We start from the raw sequence: 16,879 nt of genomic DNA on the forward strand, positions 1-16,879 counted from the left end.
CTTCTTTCTTAGTGAACGAGTATGTCTTCAAGCCCTGTGCAGACTGCTGGATCACAATGTGCTACATGCTGTGCATCGATTTGTGTTGTTTCTTCTCGTCGTCTTCTCATTTATTGTTCACACACACATACACACACAGCTATAGATTTTATATAAATATTTTGTCTGCTGGTTGGGTTTGCCTTGACTTAAGCATTGTCGTTAACTTAACTTCATCCTGTTTACGACAGCAGCTGCTTATATAATCTGTGTCAATTGCACTTTTCAAGAGCAACAGCTGCGTTTAGTTCTCTTGAAATTAGCTATTTATTTCCTTTTAGCGAAAACATTGCGTATACGCAACACGTTCACGTAGGCTTAGTGTCAGCCGTAGATCAGCAACTTCTCACGACATTCCAAATTCTTAAGCGGCTTATCAAACGGAAGCATGTCGACCATCAAGCCACTACCAGTTGAGGTGTCTCAATTAAGCCAAATGGATTAAGATTTGGCTAATCAATTTCCCATATATGATCTCAGCGCTTGGCTACCGTCTGAGTTCATTTAATCAAATTAAAAACGATGCGTACCAAAGAAAATATTCTGAAATTCAGCTAGTAATTTATTTTAATTATGGCGCACAGCTCAGAAACAATTAATACACACGGAAATCAAATATCGCATTTGCCAAAAATAGAAGGAAAAAAGCGGCGCTATTATGTAAGCATTAATTTAATCAATAAAACGAACTAACTATTTTTAAGATGTTGCACACATTTGATTTGATATTCAAATAGTCTCGCAGAGCCTGGTCGATAACCGGCTGGAAGCGAAGAAAAAAAAGACAACAACAACGGTCTTATATGGCTACTATCTATGGCCAATAGATCAGTTTTCGATTAATGCTAAAAATTAAGTCAAAACAAACAGGAAAAACTCGAATTTTCAATTAAAGACAAAGACTTTAAAATAAAATAAATATAAATTCTTTTGCGCAAAAAATAAAGAGGAGAAAAAGAAACACAATAAATCTTGAAAAATCTCAATATTCCTAATGAAGAATAAAAACCTGAAAGTGAAGCTGAATTCTTGAAACACGCAAGTCGTGGCGTCTAAGTAGGGGTAGTCCGTATCAGTCTCCACCAGAGAGATATAGAGAGACGGAGAGTAGCAAAATTTGTTGAGCATACGAACCGCAGCTCAGCTGCAACTAAGCTAAGCTCATCATCTCTTACTCTTGCCCATATAAATTAACAAAAATTCGTCGAAACAAAACTTGTTTCGAGCTACGCAAATCACAGAGACACACACACACTGAGACACGCACTTTGGCAAGTCGCTGACAATTCAACTGTCACTGGAGCTGCTCCCCAACTCTCATTTGTATTGGTGGATAGCTGCTCTCAGATGGGGTTTTCGTCTTTTTCTTTCTGATCTGCGTATGTGTGAGTGTTTTTTTTTTTTATTTTATTTTCAGCTGCGTTGTTTATATGGCAAAGACGCGCTGCGTTCATCTTCAGTTCGTCCACATCGGTCACCACGGTATGAGCTCTAGTTAGGCTCCCTTCCCCCCAAGTAAATACAGCATACAGTGTTTGATCTACGCCTAACTCAGTGCAAGCCCAAACCGCAAAATTCAATCAAGAACTAAATAAACTGTATTGATCCGCAAGGACAACAATAAAAGCAAAATTCTCTATTCGTGTTCCAACAACCAATGTGTGCAAATAATAATCCAAATATATATATTAAAAACTTTTTCTTAATTTTCTTTACATATCCCAAGATTGGAATTTGGATAATTGCAAAAATTTGTTAAAATAGCAAATAAATAAAATAATTACTGGCGTTTCTTGTGTCAATTTAAATTACGTTCGTTGCAAAATGGCGCGTGCAGCTTTGTGCATGGTGAGTTAAGATTAAAGACAGAAACAAAAACATTTAATTCTAAGTCTGTATTAGAACTTAAGCTAAGGAATCTCCATCTCTATCAGAAAACCATAATCTTTAATAGCATCGATAAGTATCGATTGCTCAGCCATCAGATGAAGTAATTATTATTATCATGCTATTACGGTCGTAATACGATAATCAAAAACATCAGCTGCCGTCTTGAGTCATGGCCACAATTTGAATTCCCCGCCTGTACGCAGTAACACTTAGCGCTTAGCTAACAAATCGTAAGGAAAACAAAATAAGTAGATGTCGAAAAGAAATACCGGTAGATGAGAAATGCAAATAAACAATTGAAATATGAGTTCAGGGCGTATTTACCAAGAAATGCATGAAAGCCAAGGTTGAAGTCTGTACAAATCCGAATATTTCATTGCGAATCTTTATGCGCAGCCTCCGTTGTTAGGCCAGCTTGTCTTCTTCTATTTGTCGGTCAAGTCCGGGTCAAGTTGTAACTATTTAGTTTTTTATTTATGAATAGTAAGTATTCCAGGTGTTAACTAAACTCAACACTGTATGCGTTAATAACCGGCATTTTTAAGCCTAGTGCAAACAAAATGCGAACGAACCGGCAATCGGTGGCTATTTTGCGACTTGTTTGCTTCAGAGTCTCGCCTAGTTTTTCGAATATACATATAAACAAGCATACAAGCGGGGGTATTTAGTATAATTTTGTCAGCTACTAAGTATTAATTATTCAGTTATTTCAATTTTTACTGTTCCTTTTTTAATGCTTTGCGTCAGCTGACAAAAATGCGAACTGACTGCAAAAAAGGGGGGAAAAATACAAATCGCAGCGAAATTTATTTGTATATTGAACAAAAGCGCATTAAATGTTTTTTTTTTAAGACATTAAATTAGTTAAAATTGTTGTATTTATTTGGTATTTGTTTAAAATTGAATTATTTACGTGTTCTCTTTGTTATTGATTTTTATGCAAATAAGCAAATTGTATTGTTGAAGGTTCACAAGGTTGCATTTTGTCTATATATATGAGTTGATTGTCCTGATTGAGTAGCTGCTTGACTGATTCATTGCTGCTCGAGCGGCTAAGAGTAGATAACATCTTCAAGGAATCTTTCTTAATGAGCCACTCCTAGCTTGGGGAATCATATAATTGAAGATCTATCTGCAGAGCAAAAGAACAGTTTTTCGTTAGCAAAAGTAGTGGATTCTAGCTCTAAGCTTATAAAAGATATCGTATGTCCATATGCCACTCCCCACATAATAAAAGAGTAGTAATAAGAATAAATGTTCTGGCTGTAAAACTATAAAAACTACACGCCCCTAATAGGCGTATCTATATTAAATTAACAGTTGTATGAGGCGTGGCTATATACGGAAACATATTCCGAACTCCAAGCCTCTAGCAACAATAGCAACTGGATGGCTGACATATATATGTGCTTGGCCTTTGGGCCAAGTTTAAGGGGCTCAAATTCCGCAACAATGTTCAATAATTCCAGTGAACCCAATTTTTTAAAGTATTAGTTTAAATTCTTAACACAACACGATTATTTCAAGGACACTACGCTGCTTCATTAGAAACTGTGCTAAAATTCTGAACTTAACTTATTTCACCAGCGCATGCTAATTGAAATAATTGCAAGCAAAGAATTTGGCTTGGAGCATCGCTCGGCTTGAATTAATGAAGGCAAGTCGATGCGTGACACGAACAGAGCACGATTGAGCACGCACTGTCCGGGCACGCTGCGGGCAATTCAAAAGCATCGCAGTATCTAATACGGCACAGGCAAACAATTTATGACAGGTAGCCAGCATAATACCTGCAAAAAGGTGTGATAATGACACTTTGAAGGTGCCTGTGATACACCTTTTGCCTAGACGTGCAGGTGACAAATATTTTGGGTTCATATCTGTTTTTTTGTGTTTCTCACCTGACAAGTGGCAACAGCTTGAGGTGCACGTGCCACAGTTTCTTGACCCGCCGCTCTGTCTCTGTGGGGTTACACCTACAAAATTTATTTTTATCAAGATTTCTCTGTTCGTCATCAACGAGCTGCTAAACCAATTGCTGTGGGCTCTCTGGGCGCACTTTAGCCAAGTGCTGGCAGACACGTACGCGGCCAATTTGCTTCTGCTATGGTCGCGGCACTAACTTGACCCAAATGCTGCCAGACTTATACACTCTCCGCCAATATAGTAATTACTTAGCCAAAAAGTTTGGTGTTTGCTCAAGACAGTTGATTATGCTGTAGGAAGTTTGTAATTTAATGCAGATTGCATGATTATCTACTTAATGTGTTTTCTAAGAGCATCTGTGCTTCGTTGTTGCCCTTCCACTTTTTCTCACTTTTATTTCCTCTGACCGAGGTTGACGCTGGAATTTTAAGAAGTTGAGCATTTCTTTTGTGTGCTGCACTTAAAGATTTCGCATTTAGATAATTGTCGGCTTGTATAGCATCATTCCTGCACTGATTTTGCAGCAAATGGGTATCTATATCTCTGTCTGTGGCTAAGTCTGGAATTCCGTGTGACACACAAATGTCGACGGCCTAGCCAACTGTTTAGCATGCCAAATAGCCAGCTGGGCGGGAACTAGTTTTATGGGCTCTATTTGGGTCCACAAACCAAGTGCCAAACTGTTGATTGCTTTTTACAGTTGTTCACAGAGTTGTAAAGTGTCTCATATAACTATATATATGTGTAGCTGGTTTTCAAGTATATTTTCTTAGCTCTTTAGTTCCTTAACGTTTAACTGCGCGCTCGTTGAACTCTGTTCGTGACATAAGAATACATTTCGCTTTCAACCATTCGATGACCTCATAGGTATTTGCTAGCTCTTAGTATCAATAGATTCTTAATTCACATTCACTTTTTATGGCCCCACATTTCTTTGCATGAACTTGGTTGCTTTAAGCTGATCAAGAGCCGAAGTTTTGTATAAAAGGCAAGTTTTATATCTAATATTTGTCCATAATATAAAATCGAGAAATGCAAATTAGATAATTTGATCTTCGTCAGCGATTTAAAAACTACAAAACCAAAATTAAAAAAGCAAAGCTAAGCAAAACAAAATGCAAATATTCAAAGCAAAAGCGAAGAACGAAGTTTCGCAACTTTTGAGCTTTTCTCGTTTGAATAAAAACGAAAACGTTATGCGTCAAATACATTTGATAAATGTAAGTGGAGATGTTGTCTTGGAAATGTCAAAAGTCGCCAAAAAGAAAGTAAAAGGCTTTTGCCCAATACAATCCATATCATTTTATTAGTATATATATATTTATATATTTAATACCTGTATTTGCGTAGGTCTTAAAATAAATTGTTGGCAAACAAATGATGTCAGCTGGTTTGGCTTGTTTTAATTAGTTGTCTGAATAGCATTTGTTTAAAATGCAACAATTAATTAACTCTCTTCGGATGCTAGATACATCTGCACTTGTCGCTCCATTTGGCAGTAGATGATATCAATGAACTTATTAGCGCTATTCTTTGGTATCCAAATCTGTATTTGACAAACAAATTCTGCGCTAATTAAATCAGTGTCTGGATCAAATGGAAAAACCCAAAAAGGCCATCGTCCAGAGCGGGTAAGACTCGTTTGGTTATTCTTATTGAATTACTATGTCAGGGCAGAGCTTCTACACATTTGTTTGACTTGTTGCTGGGTTGCTTCAATTTTGGTAACTCTAAATGGTACTGGGCACACGCACAGATATATATATATATATATATGGATATACATATATATATATTGATGCATAAATCTTAAGCTTAATTCAGGGACTTTTACATTTCACAATATATTTATATTAAAATTTCAAAATTTCATCATAAGCGCAATCAAAATTTATGAACTGCAGCTGAACAATTTCAATAAAATGCATTCGCTGTGTTGTCTTTGTTGTGTTGTGTGTTGTATGTTGTCATCGATTAAGGCCAGACACAGCCCAAAGCAGTTGCATCTTATGATAAAAGCTGAAAAGCATTATATATATTTCGCTTGGCACTTATTGTCGTTGGCTTTTGCGCGCAGTTTTGTTCAGCACCAGTTACCAGATGCGATGCCAATTGACCTTGAAGTGTAAGTCCATAAGATGCACAAAAAAAACTATCTTGTATATATAAATTGGTATATATGTATATGAAAAGATTTCGTTGACGTTAAAAGGGCAAACAGCAGAGCAGCGCTAAGATGCTGCCAGATTGAAAGCGAAACCTGTTTGACTATAACGGGCCACAATGATTGGGGATAGTGTGGAAGATGGTCATAATTATGCTAATCATGATGATGCTGATGATGCTGATGTCGATGTTGCTGAAGTTGCTGATGATGTTCGTGTTGTAGCTCGGCATGTTAACAAACTATGCGTGCGAACAACTCGATTAATATATTGTCTATATGGCGGCTGCCTCTGTTGGACCGCCCAGCTGTCTCTCTCTACACATAAAGCCACTGACAACTTATGCAAAACTATGCAAGATTCATGGCACATTGTATTGGCTTTTGAGACCGCGCCAGAGCGAGGCAAGGCTGGCAGAACTTTTGGGTCATAGCCATACGTTCATAACGCTTGACGTTGTGGATTGGCTTGAATGATATACGAGCAGCAGAACTTGTTGATGTTGCACGCACTGCAACAAAATGCACTTTTAAATGCCGCCAATTCGCGCCTTACAGAGTCTTGCCTCCTCGTCTTTTTGCCACTGCCAACTGGCCCACATGCCAGGCGCAGTCAACTAAATTGTTTTTAGAATTGAATTTACTTGAAGTGCGATTTGACGGCTTGCGTCATGCATGAATTCGATGTGAGCCAGTTCGAAATTTGGGGCATGCCACATGTGCTGAGCTGAGCTGCCTGAAAAACCACAATCACTAATTATGCATAACAAATGAATGTGATTCAATCCTACCACTGACATGGCTCAAAGCTTACATAATTGGCCACGTGGGTGGTCAACTATGTGGGCGTGGCCAGCCAATTAATTGAGATATTTATTGGTTAAAGTTAATTGAGGTTTTGCCTTAATATCCCGCAGCTTCAATTCATTTTCAGAGCGATGCAATTTCTGATCAACTTTGTAATTAATACGATTGGCAAACATTTTCCCTTCCAAAATACTTTAAAAGGCGCAAACAAAAACCACTTTCAAATTGGCCAAATTTCAGAGCCACTTTCATTATTTAGTTACATCAATCAACTTCTGCTCATAACTTCCAACTTTTTAGTTTATTTATGGGAAGTTGTCTAATTTATTTATTTATAACTTGCGTCCGCAGATCCTGCAGATACATTATATATTTGACGAGCATTATTATTATGCCCTCGTTTCACATATTTTTATGCTGTGCTGCCAAACTTTGGGGCTAGCACACATTAATAATTTCAGTTGGTTTGAAGGTCATTTCTGTAAATGATTCATGTGTGTGCAATAAGAAGAAGCAGAGCAACATTTGTTGCTGCTGCCACAGCAAACAAATTGTGGGCAAAAAGTAAAAACAAAAACCGTTAAAGTTGCCGCAGTTGATATGTGGGTGACACGTCGACCTCCCGTGTCAGCATCTGCAATACATGAATAAAAAATAATTTGAAAAAAAAAAACAAATAAGCATACAATGGATGAAAAATGATTTTAGCTTGATTATATACACAATCTATTGATTTGTGGCGATTTTGGAGCAGGCGAACAGGTAGCCAACACCTTGATGCCATCAGCATCAATTTCATGAATTATGAATTGATTATAGAAGAATTTTTGCAACAGTCGACTAGCTTAGGCTCATGTATAGCTTAGCCGTTTGATTTCTAGCCTCATCGGCCATTAAGATAAAAATTTGCATTAATGATATGCCAATGCAGACGTCTTTGAGGGCCGCCAGAGCTACCGAACAAAGTGCTCAAGTCTTTAGCCTCCTTCGAATGGTTTCGTTTGTTTAGCATTTTGTTGATTCGGGCTTGTTGATATTGATATATATGATATAATCGATTGGCTATATATTTAAAAGTGATTGACCTTATCGCATTTCAAATTTGATTACCTCTTTGGCTCGTTGGCATCAATTTGCTTATGCATAGGGTCTTAAGGCTGGAAATTAAGCGCCATTGAGCATTATTAATGGGCCACAATTTATACATAAATAATTTAAAATATATTAGTTACACTTTACTAGCAATTGGCGTTGCATCTGGCAAGGCGTTACCAAAATGTTGTTTCTTTTTATATTTTTTTCTGTATTAGCCTTAACCCTAACGCGCCCAGGTTTATGCGACGCGCCCAAATACTGTCGAATGAAAGAAACCAATTTCAGTTAAAGACAATGGAAAATAGTAAAAAAAAATATAAATAAATAAATTACCCAATAAATTCATCATGAAAATAAAAAAATAAGAAATATAAAATACAAAACTAAATAGCAAATTGTAAAAACTAATAAATTATATAGCTTAGTTTGAGGGTCACTGCCAAATTGTTTATAACTATGAGCTAGCCTCGAAAGTGTTGTCCCCATCGAGAGAGACATATATTTGAGAATTATTGCTTAACGCATTCTACTATATTAGTAGATAGTAGATTGGCTCGATACTTAAATAGCATGGAACTGGTTTCTTTGTAAGGAAGTTTTTATTTGAGCATTGCCGGAACTGTAGATAAGTTATATGCTGCGTGTTTATAAATATGTAAATTCCGCTGTATTAATAAAGATACTGAGATAAGATGTTCAATTCGGGTTTTTGGGTAAAGTCTGGCCAACTCTGGCCAGACAGTAGCCTCTCTCGCTCTCTGATATTTAGCTAATAGAAATTAAAAGCAATTCACTTTGTATTTATTTGGCTGTCATACGAACTAAGCTAATTGACCATTGCTGTCAGTGTAGCCATTAAACTCAACTGGTTTCTGTTGGCGCTGACATTTCTCATCGAGTACGCATAGCTTACGGATGCGCAAATAGCCAATAGAGATACAAATGTATCTACGTGCTTTGTGTGCAGCGTAAAGCAATTTGCTGCGACAAATGCGCACGAAATTGACTTGGAAGGTGCAGCTAAATAAAAGTAAACCGCAAATCCAGTTCGACAAACAGATTGTCATCAACTTCTGACGCCTGACAGACTCGAAAAAAACTCGACTGAAAACAAGAATTTTGACAGCGATTTAAATACTCATGCCAATATATATATAGATATATATGTATGTATATGCCTTTGACATTTTACCTGCCTATATGACATTATTTTGGTTGCTTTAATTTTGCAAACTAAACGTATCGAACCGGATCTTAAAGGTGTCTGATTTGCATACAAACATACAAATACAGACGACAGCAAGACTCAATACCTCAGACTGGCTGCCTTGAATGAGGCATCAGCTATTTATTGACTCATCTCGCTCGCTGCCTCTGGTCTATGTAAATTAAGTCAATATCCAAAATAAGAAACGAAGACAAGTCTCTATGCTAAAAGCAAAAGTTGTGGGCGCGTCTCGAATGAGTTTGTAATGACAATAAGGCGTCAACATTTATCTTACTAAACCATTTGACAGCTGCTCACCTGGGGTTTCTTTTCCTTTCTCATCTCTAAGACATATATCTCTCAAATAGTTATATAACATCTGTTTTTTTTTTTTATTTTTGTTGACAGGTCGTCGCTTGCATTTTGTTGCAATGCGTTTACTCTGCCAAGTTCGATGCAGAGAATCGACGATTGATCGTCGATATCAATGATCAAAAGACAACGAATCAACAATATTACTCCTCTAACTTTGACACAAGTAAGTAATCACGTTTTACAATTTGTATCACACATCCACGCTTAATCACATTGAGAAACCTAATTCAATCTGAAACTATAAACCAAAATTTTCTTTCCCACACATCGAAATTGTAATATATTAGTTTGAACAATTTGTATCATCGTATCGTATCTATATATATACTCGAATATATATATATATATATATATCCTATATCATAACGACTAAATCTATTTGCCAAATTCCATTCCATGCAGTTTCTTAGTTTTTTGTGTACATCGTTTCGCCCTGTAACTCGTTAATCGTATTTACCAAGTAGCTCAATTTGTATTTGTAATTTGTTTGTTTGACTAAGTAGTTGCCCAAAAACGTATTATTACTATTATTATCGTATTTTTTTTGTATTATTGAGTAACTTTAAGTAATCGTTTTGTTGCCCCGTCCCCCACCCAACCAACAACTCCGGCAGTTTGATCAAAACTTACACATTAATACCTCGAAATAAAACAAAACAAACAAAATGAAAAAAAAAAACCAAACGAAACAACAACAACAAACAATCAACAACAACAAAGAAACCGCTATCTATGTAGTTGTTTTTTTCCTCTTTCTCTTAATTTATATTTTTTACCCTTGTAGCTCAGCTTTACTAAACTCACCGTAGAAATCGTAGTCAAATTGTAAATATGCTCAAAAATCAACAACAAATCGCTCTATCTTCAATCTATCTCTCTCACTCTTTCTTTCTCTCTCTCTCTCTCTCTTTCTTACACACAAATATACACAATCACTTTCTATCTCTCTATCTCTCTTCTATATATATTTATTTTTATGTATTTATTTTGATCTTAGTGGAAAAAAGTTATACATAAAATGCAGAAAAAATGCTTCGCATACACATACTCCCTCTCCCTCTCTCTCTCTCTCTCTCTCTTTCTTTGGCATTATCCAAAATTCAAACCGACCCAAAATTAAACAATTATATCCCGCTAATTACAATGACAACAAACAACACACAAACGAAACAACACAAAAAACATTTTCTCTCTCTCTCTCTCTCTCTATCTATTCTCTTCAACTTCATATGTACGTTATGTAGGCATATTCTCAACTCTTGCAGTTTCAGCGCCCGAAAGCAGGCTTTAAATTGATGTTAGGCAGTTTTAGAGTAGGTGCGTAAACTTCTACAACCAACTTCACAGCACAATTTTCAGCAAATCTCAAACTCTCTCAATCACACCAAAAACGTTATACTCTAAAAACATTATCTTTCAACCAAAAAACCCCACTCCAAAAAACCAAAAATACAAAAACAAAAAAACAAAAAACAATCGCACCTTATCAACCACAACAATGAAATACCGTAACGACATACTAAAGACGCCTATCGATATGGCTATGATGTCGGTAAGACTGGAAACTTCCATCATGAGACACGAGGCCCTGACGGCGTTACTTATGGCTGTTACGGTCTGATCGATCCCTATCATCTGTTGCGCGCCACACATTATGTGGCAGATGTGCATGGCTATCGCACGGTGGAGCCAGAGAAGCCAGTGGAGACCTTCCCGCCCGGTCTGTACAATGAGACGAACGGTGGTCCGTCCAAGCCTGGCATTCTGCTCCAGTGGCACGAACTCTACTTTCCAATTGGCTGCGGCAAATTTGAGGGCGGTGCCGTCCATGACATACCCTATTTCATAGTGGATGATGTAAGATGGAGCAAAGGGACTATGCGCACAGCTACTTATGAGCGTTCGTCTTTCTAGAACAAACAAAATGCCGGCTCCTCAGCCGGCTCCTCAATCAGCGTACCACTGAGGGGCACGGCGGAGAAGAGTTTGCCCATTCACAGTCAGGGACCGAAGGGCCTGTTCAATACAGGTGGAGAACACACTTACGATGGACCTGGCGTTCAGGCTCCGTCCTCCCATTCGGTGGCAGCCCTCAGACCCGGAAATCCAGGCGACAGTGAGCTTTTGACTGGCATCACGCAGAGTTGGGTCGGATTCAAATCTTTGTGTTTCAGATGGAAAGTACACACCAGATAATAGGCCCTACAATCATATCGTGGGCGCCCAAGGCGGCCAGGGCGGGTTCGGCCCCAATGGAGGGCCAACTGGACCGAACGGAGGTTTCGGTCCGAATGGAGGACCGAACGGTCCCAGTGGAGGTTTCGGACCTAATGGAGGACCGAACGGTCCCAGTGGAGGTTTCGGACCTAATGGAGGATTTGGACCGAACGGACCTAATGGACCCAAAGGTCCTGTTGGCCCTCCTGGCCCACATGGCCCCAACGGGCCACCTGGACCTTTCGGACCACCCGGACCCCCCGGACCACCGGGACCAGTCGGCGTGGGACCGGGAGCCTCAGGAAAGCCGGTATATAGGGATGGCGATCGCACTGGCACCGGTGCTGGCAACAATATTGGCGGTGGAGATGCCTACGGCCCAGGTGGCGGTACCGGCACCGGTGGTGGTTACAGATATTCCCCCGGCAGTGGCTCCGGTAACGGCGATGGTGGCAAATACAGTCCTGGCACTGGCATCGGACCCGGTGGCGGTAATGCTTACCAGACCGGCAGTGGTTCCGGTCCAGATGGTGCTGGCACTTACCGTCCCGGCAACGGTGGCGGTGTTGGTGGCGGTGATGCCACCGGTCCCGGACCTCTGGGCGGTGGCGATAGGATCCGTCCCGGCAGTGGTGGCAAAATCGGTGGCGGTGATGCCTACCATCAAGGTGGCGGTGATGCCTATCGCCCAGGCGCCGGTGTCAATATCGGAACCGGCACTGGTGGCCGTCCGGGCGGCGGTAATGGTGACTATAGCGGCAACAAGCCCGACAACAGTGGCGCCTACAATGGACACACAAATACCGGTTTTCCTGAGGCAATCAAATACACATCAGGTTAGATCAATTGCGATTTGTAACTGCACCGCCGCACAGATCGAAAACAAACTTTGAACAGGCCGCTGAGCGGCTACCGGGCGGGGACATAGCACCTAAGTAATTGATTAAGCTTTGCAGATAAGTCGAAATGATACTGCCCCCAATCGCAAAACGGCCTGTTCAAATTGTCCCTCTGCTCTGCTGGCCTAGCTCTAAGTTCCACTTAAACTATATTATATATTATATATATACATATATGATATATGCCTCTATTACGCTAATGTACAATTAATTATGTTTTATTTTAAGCAGTCTTGTTTATTTTCAGCCAAGAAACTTGAAACCAATATATTTTTAAAGCCACCTCTTGTTCCTATTTCAAAAACACAACTCTCAAAATATATTATTCAGGCACAAATACACACACCCACACACATACACACACAGCAGGGCAACTTTAGGGCACCCCATAGTTATTTTTACTGTTATTAGAGCACTTTTGCTAAGAGCGCACAATCAAGCAATAAATCTCAATATCTCTCTTATCCCTCTCTCTCTCTCTCCCTATAACTTTATCTTTCTTTCTCTATCTGTCTCTCTGTACTGTCACTATCTGTTTCATTTGCTTTTTATATCAAAGATGCCAACCGTTTTTGATCGAAAGCACATTCAATTATTATTTATATATTTTTCAATTTATCACCGTTTTCTGATTTGTTCTCAGTTCCGCATTTGGCTGAGAAATCCCGCACCGAATCAACCACACTTAACCATAATTTCTCATTCATGCTTTCATGCACAAGAATGAAGCACACACGCACACACACACAGCACACGCCCACCTTTTTGGAAGCCTTGGCACATTTGTACACATATTTACCTACACAGCAAACTCCCACGCCCACATACATGCCGCTTGAGCAATGTTACTAACGGTTAAAGGTTTACAACTAATTTTTTGTTTGGGTTTTGGTGTTTTGTATTTGTTTTTGTTTTTTTTCTGAAACTTAGTTTAACCGTTTATTGTAAAACGACCTAACGCATGTCGTTTGCATGTTTTCTGAGTTATTTGGTGTTGGTATCTTAGCACACCCCGTAGTCGTAAGCTGTTTAGGTCAATCTAAATGTACCTCGTACCTTGTACCTAGTAGTACCTAGTCGTACATACCCGTAGTACTATAACGTACTGTATGCACTCTATTGTAGTTAGTCCTTAGCTAATTTACACTTTATACGTCGTAAATCGTTCGCTCTTATCCTTACAAGTTTAATAATCGTATGCTTTGCATCACATTACCCTCTTTTCCCAATAGGAGCCGGTAAATATAATGCTAATAGCGGAGGTTATAGGGGTAAGTTACAGCAGTGTTTGAAATCGTTGGGGTCTTGTTTATTCACGTAATTGATTCGATTCAGGTGTTAACGAAGGAAAATACTATCATGATGATTCTGGTAAATATGTGCATGTTGAAGGCCCCACTGGTCCACCAGCTCCACCATATGTGCACGTAGTAGGACCTGAGGGCGGCTTCGGCGGCAATGGCGATGGCGGCGGTACCGGAGGATTCGGTCCCAACGGTCCTGGCGGACCAAACGGACCCGGCGGACCAGGCGGACCAGGCGGTCAGTTGAAATCATATGTTAAATAATCAGATCAAATCTCATTGCCATTTGACTTATCAATTATAGGACCAAAGGGACCCAAGGGACCACCCGGCCCACCCGGACCACCAGGTATGTGGAATGGTTTCAATAATTTAAGATAACATAAGTTTACCACACAACACTTTGGTGATTTGACTCGTTTGGGCTATGGTATAAATGCAATGGAAATTTTTATAGGACCACCCGGACCTAACGGACCCGATCGTCCAGGACCTAAGGGACCATTCGGTAAGCAGCAAATAATTGCTTAGTTTACCTTCATTGTCTATAATTGCACACTTAATTTCGACAGGCCCAACCGGACCACCCGGACCACCTGGACCCACACGTCCGGGCCCACCAGGACCTCCCGGACCACCCGGTTTGTAGCTTAATGGTTAATTTGCATATGAATTTTGGGTAATGTGCTTCACTTTTAAAGGCCCACGTCCACCATACAAGCCAGATGATCCCAGATACTCGAACAAGGACCCCGAGGGCTACCTGCCGCCAGTTAACAAGGGTAAAATCGTACCACAACCACCATCCTACGCACAAGTCATTCAGCCGACTCCTAAGCCAACTTTCAAGCCAAATTACGAACATAACGATAATTTTGTGATTAAGAAAGTGCCAACCACTAAAGTACCACTAACCTATATTCCTCCTTCTTCCCCAAAAACCGTTCCTATCCACGTTCCTGCGAATCCCACACCACAACTACCAATCAAAACGATTCCCACGACACAGCCAAAGGTCCCGGCTATCACTATTAATACGGAAAGACCAGTAAAAGGCATTACAAAAGTACCAACGGGTAATATAATTAAACCTAAGACACCCGCACCTACACCAGCACCCACACCATACAAACCAATCCCAACACAACCGCCACACTTTGTCAACACTTACAATCCAAAGCCAATTGTACCGATCGAACCAATACGACCCACGATCAGTGTACCGGCATACAAGCCATCGACACCCAGGCCATTTGAGCCAGCACCGACAAACAGACCAACTGCCCGACCACCCATTTACAATGAACCGAAGACGACGCCAATCGTCAACAAGAATGTAACTCCACATCCCTCTCCACCATTCCATGTGCCGTCGTATCCACCAAGCAGCGAAACCTGCGTTTGTAATGCCGATAAGCCGCACTCTTCAAAACCAACCTATACCTCCTCCTCATCCTATCCCAACTCGAACCCGGCCTCGGTCGACTTTAACAAACAATTCACCGGCTTCAATGGAAACCCGAATTTCGGCAGCATAATGAACGCCATGTCACTAACCCAACTGCCCGTCGTGCCACAGGCACCTGGCCTGCCGGCCTTCTATCCACCCGACAAGATTCCAAAGGGTGCTGTGATCGCCTTCATGCCCGTGGTCATACTGCCACAGGAGTATTACGCCAATTGTGATGATAATGCCATTCGCACACCAAGCAAATATCAAACTGTTGATCCCTTCCCACTGGGTGTCCAGCCAGCCACGATACCGAACAGCTTCAGTGTGCACTCAATTTTCTCGGGCGCCGGACCGAAGGATCAGTGCATGTGTCCATGCTCCTGCACCCAGAATCTGGATAAATATCACAAGAAACGCGAGACTAATGCTGCAGATGCGCCCGAGGTGACAGCAACTGTTGAGGAGCCTGCCAAGGCAGTGGAACCTATTGCTGAAGCTTCCTCGCCTGTCGAAGTTAAGGCTGAGGCACCCGTTGCCGCTGCTGCCACACCTGTGGAAGCAAAGGTTGAGGCACCAGTTGCCGAGGCTTCCTCGGATGTCGAAGTCAAGGTTAAGGCACCCGTTGCTGAAGCTTCCACACCAGCTGAAGTCAAGGTTGAGGCACCAATTGCCGAAGCTTCCACACCCGTAGAAGTGAAGGTTGAGGCCCCAGTTGCAGAAGCAACCACACCAGTAGAAGTCAAGGTTGAGGCACCCGTTGCTGCAGCTGAGAAGAGCATAGCAACTGCTACTATAACCAAGGTGGAGCCCGTGGCAGAGTCGGCAACGAACTAGACACAATACAATTGACGCCTGGACGTCTACGAAACTACCCTAAAATTATCCCAGCTCCCGCTCCCAGCACCGCCTGCAACCCCTGCACTACTACTCCCTCAATCCGCAGCACCTCAACTAATCCTAATTTGCCAGTTAACCAGCTTAGTCTAAGTGTTTTTATTAACGAGGTAATACTCTCAGCCAGCAAAGGTTCAACAAAAAATATAAGAAAACAAAAAAAAAGAATAGAAAAATGAGAAGGAATCAAGTGCCCATTGAATGTGTTCGTTTATTTTGCTTAAAGAAATTAATTTTTTTGCTTTTGTTGTAATCGAAATGCACTCTAAGCTTCCTGTCAGCTATCAGCCTCGGCTAAATCTTTTTCTTATTTGCTTACCGCTTTTACATCTTGATATGTGGCAGTGGCGAAAATAGAAGGAAACTAGAAAAAATTGTGAAAAACGATGGAAATTCAGAAATTGTTTGTGACATGTTGTTTATTATGCATTTTTTTATATATATCTATGTATTAATTTGTATTTTGTTCGCCTTCTTTAGATTTTAGTTGATAGTTTATTTAATTTCTATTCTAATAATGCTTGAAACGGAGAAATGAATTGTTATGTCTAAAGTGAAATGATGAAATTAAATAAAATGTAAGAAAAATCAATACCCATATTTCTTTTA

General features: G+C 40.3%; 2 protein-coding genes across 4 annotated transcripts; both read left to right on the forward strand.

Annotated features, from left to right (window-relative positions):
- The first annotated feature begins 1,767 nt into the window (after nucleotides 1–1,767).
- Nucleotides 1,768–16,627, forward strand: LOC111593083 (collagen alpha-5(IV) chain-like). 3 transcript variants are annotated; one of them, XM_023305673.2, is made up of 8 exons: nucleotides 1,768–1,887; nucleotides 9,537–9,666; nucleotides 13,852–13,890; nucleotides 13,955–14,161; nucleotides 14,228–14,272; nucleotides 14,381–14,431; nucleotides 14,496–14,564; nucleotides 14,625–16,627. In XM_023305673.2, exons 1-8 carry the CDS (start codon nucleotides 1,864–1,866, stop codon nucleotides 16,208–16,210), a joined length of 2,151 nt encoding a protein of 716 aa, XP_023161441.2. In that variant the 5' UTR covers nucleotides 1,768–1,863; the 3' UTR covers nucleotides 16,211–16,627. The 3 variants fall into 3 exon arrangements, with proteins under 3 accessions (XP_023161441.2, XP_023161445.1, XP_023161442.2); XM_023305674.2 differs by lacking the exons at nucleotides 1,768–1,887; nucleotides 9,537–9,666; nucleotides 13,852–13,890 and having other exon boundaries at nucleotides 13,996–14,161; nucleotides 14,625–14,705; nucleotides 14,933–16,627; XM_023305677.2 differs by lacking the exons at nucleotides 13,852–13,890; nucleotides 13,955–14,161; nucleotides 14,228–14,272; ... (1 more) ...; nucleotides 14,496–14,564; nucleotides 14,625–16,627 and having other exon boundaries at nucleotides 9,537–9,674.
- On the forward strand, nucleotides 11,016–12,561 carry LOC111593098 (collagen alpha-2(I) chain-like; the record flags this gene model as incomplete). Its single annotated transcript, XM_023305696.2, has 3 exons — nucleotides 11,016–11,360; nucleotides 11,418–11,619; nucleotides 11,678–12,561. Coding segments are annotated over 3 exons (1,431 nt in total), but the record flags the coding sequence as incomplete, so codon positions are not given.
- Nucleotides 16,628–16,879: the final 252 nt, after the last annotated feature.

Source organism: Drosophila hydei, unplaced genomic scaffold, assembly GCF_003285905.1.
Source record: "Drosophila hydei strain 15085-1641.00,03,60 unplaced genomic scaffold, DhydRS2 tig00000001-arrow-pilon, whole genome shotgun sequence".
In the NCBI taxonomy this organism is placed as follows: Eukaryota; Metazoa; Arthropoda; class Insecta; order Diptera; family Drosophilidae; genus Drosophila; species Drosophila hydei.

What these genes read in the sequence shown, in the direction of transcription:
- LOC111593083 (XM_023305673.2), top strand. Translation starts at nt 1,864, where the DNA reads ATGGCGCGTGCAGCTTTGTGCATG. An exon ending in AGGACCTAAGGGACCATTCG is followed by an intron (nt 14,432 to 14,495) that starts GTAAGCAGCAAA and finishes TAATTTCGACAG; the next exon opens with GCCCAACCGGACCACCCGGA. An exon ending in AGGACCTCCCGGACCACCCG is followed by an intron (nt 14,565 to 14,624) that starts GTTTGTAGCTTA and finishes TCACTTTTAAAG; the next exon opens with GCCCACGTCCACCATACAAG.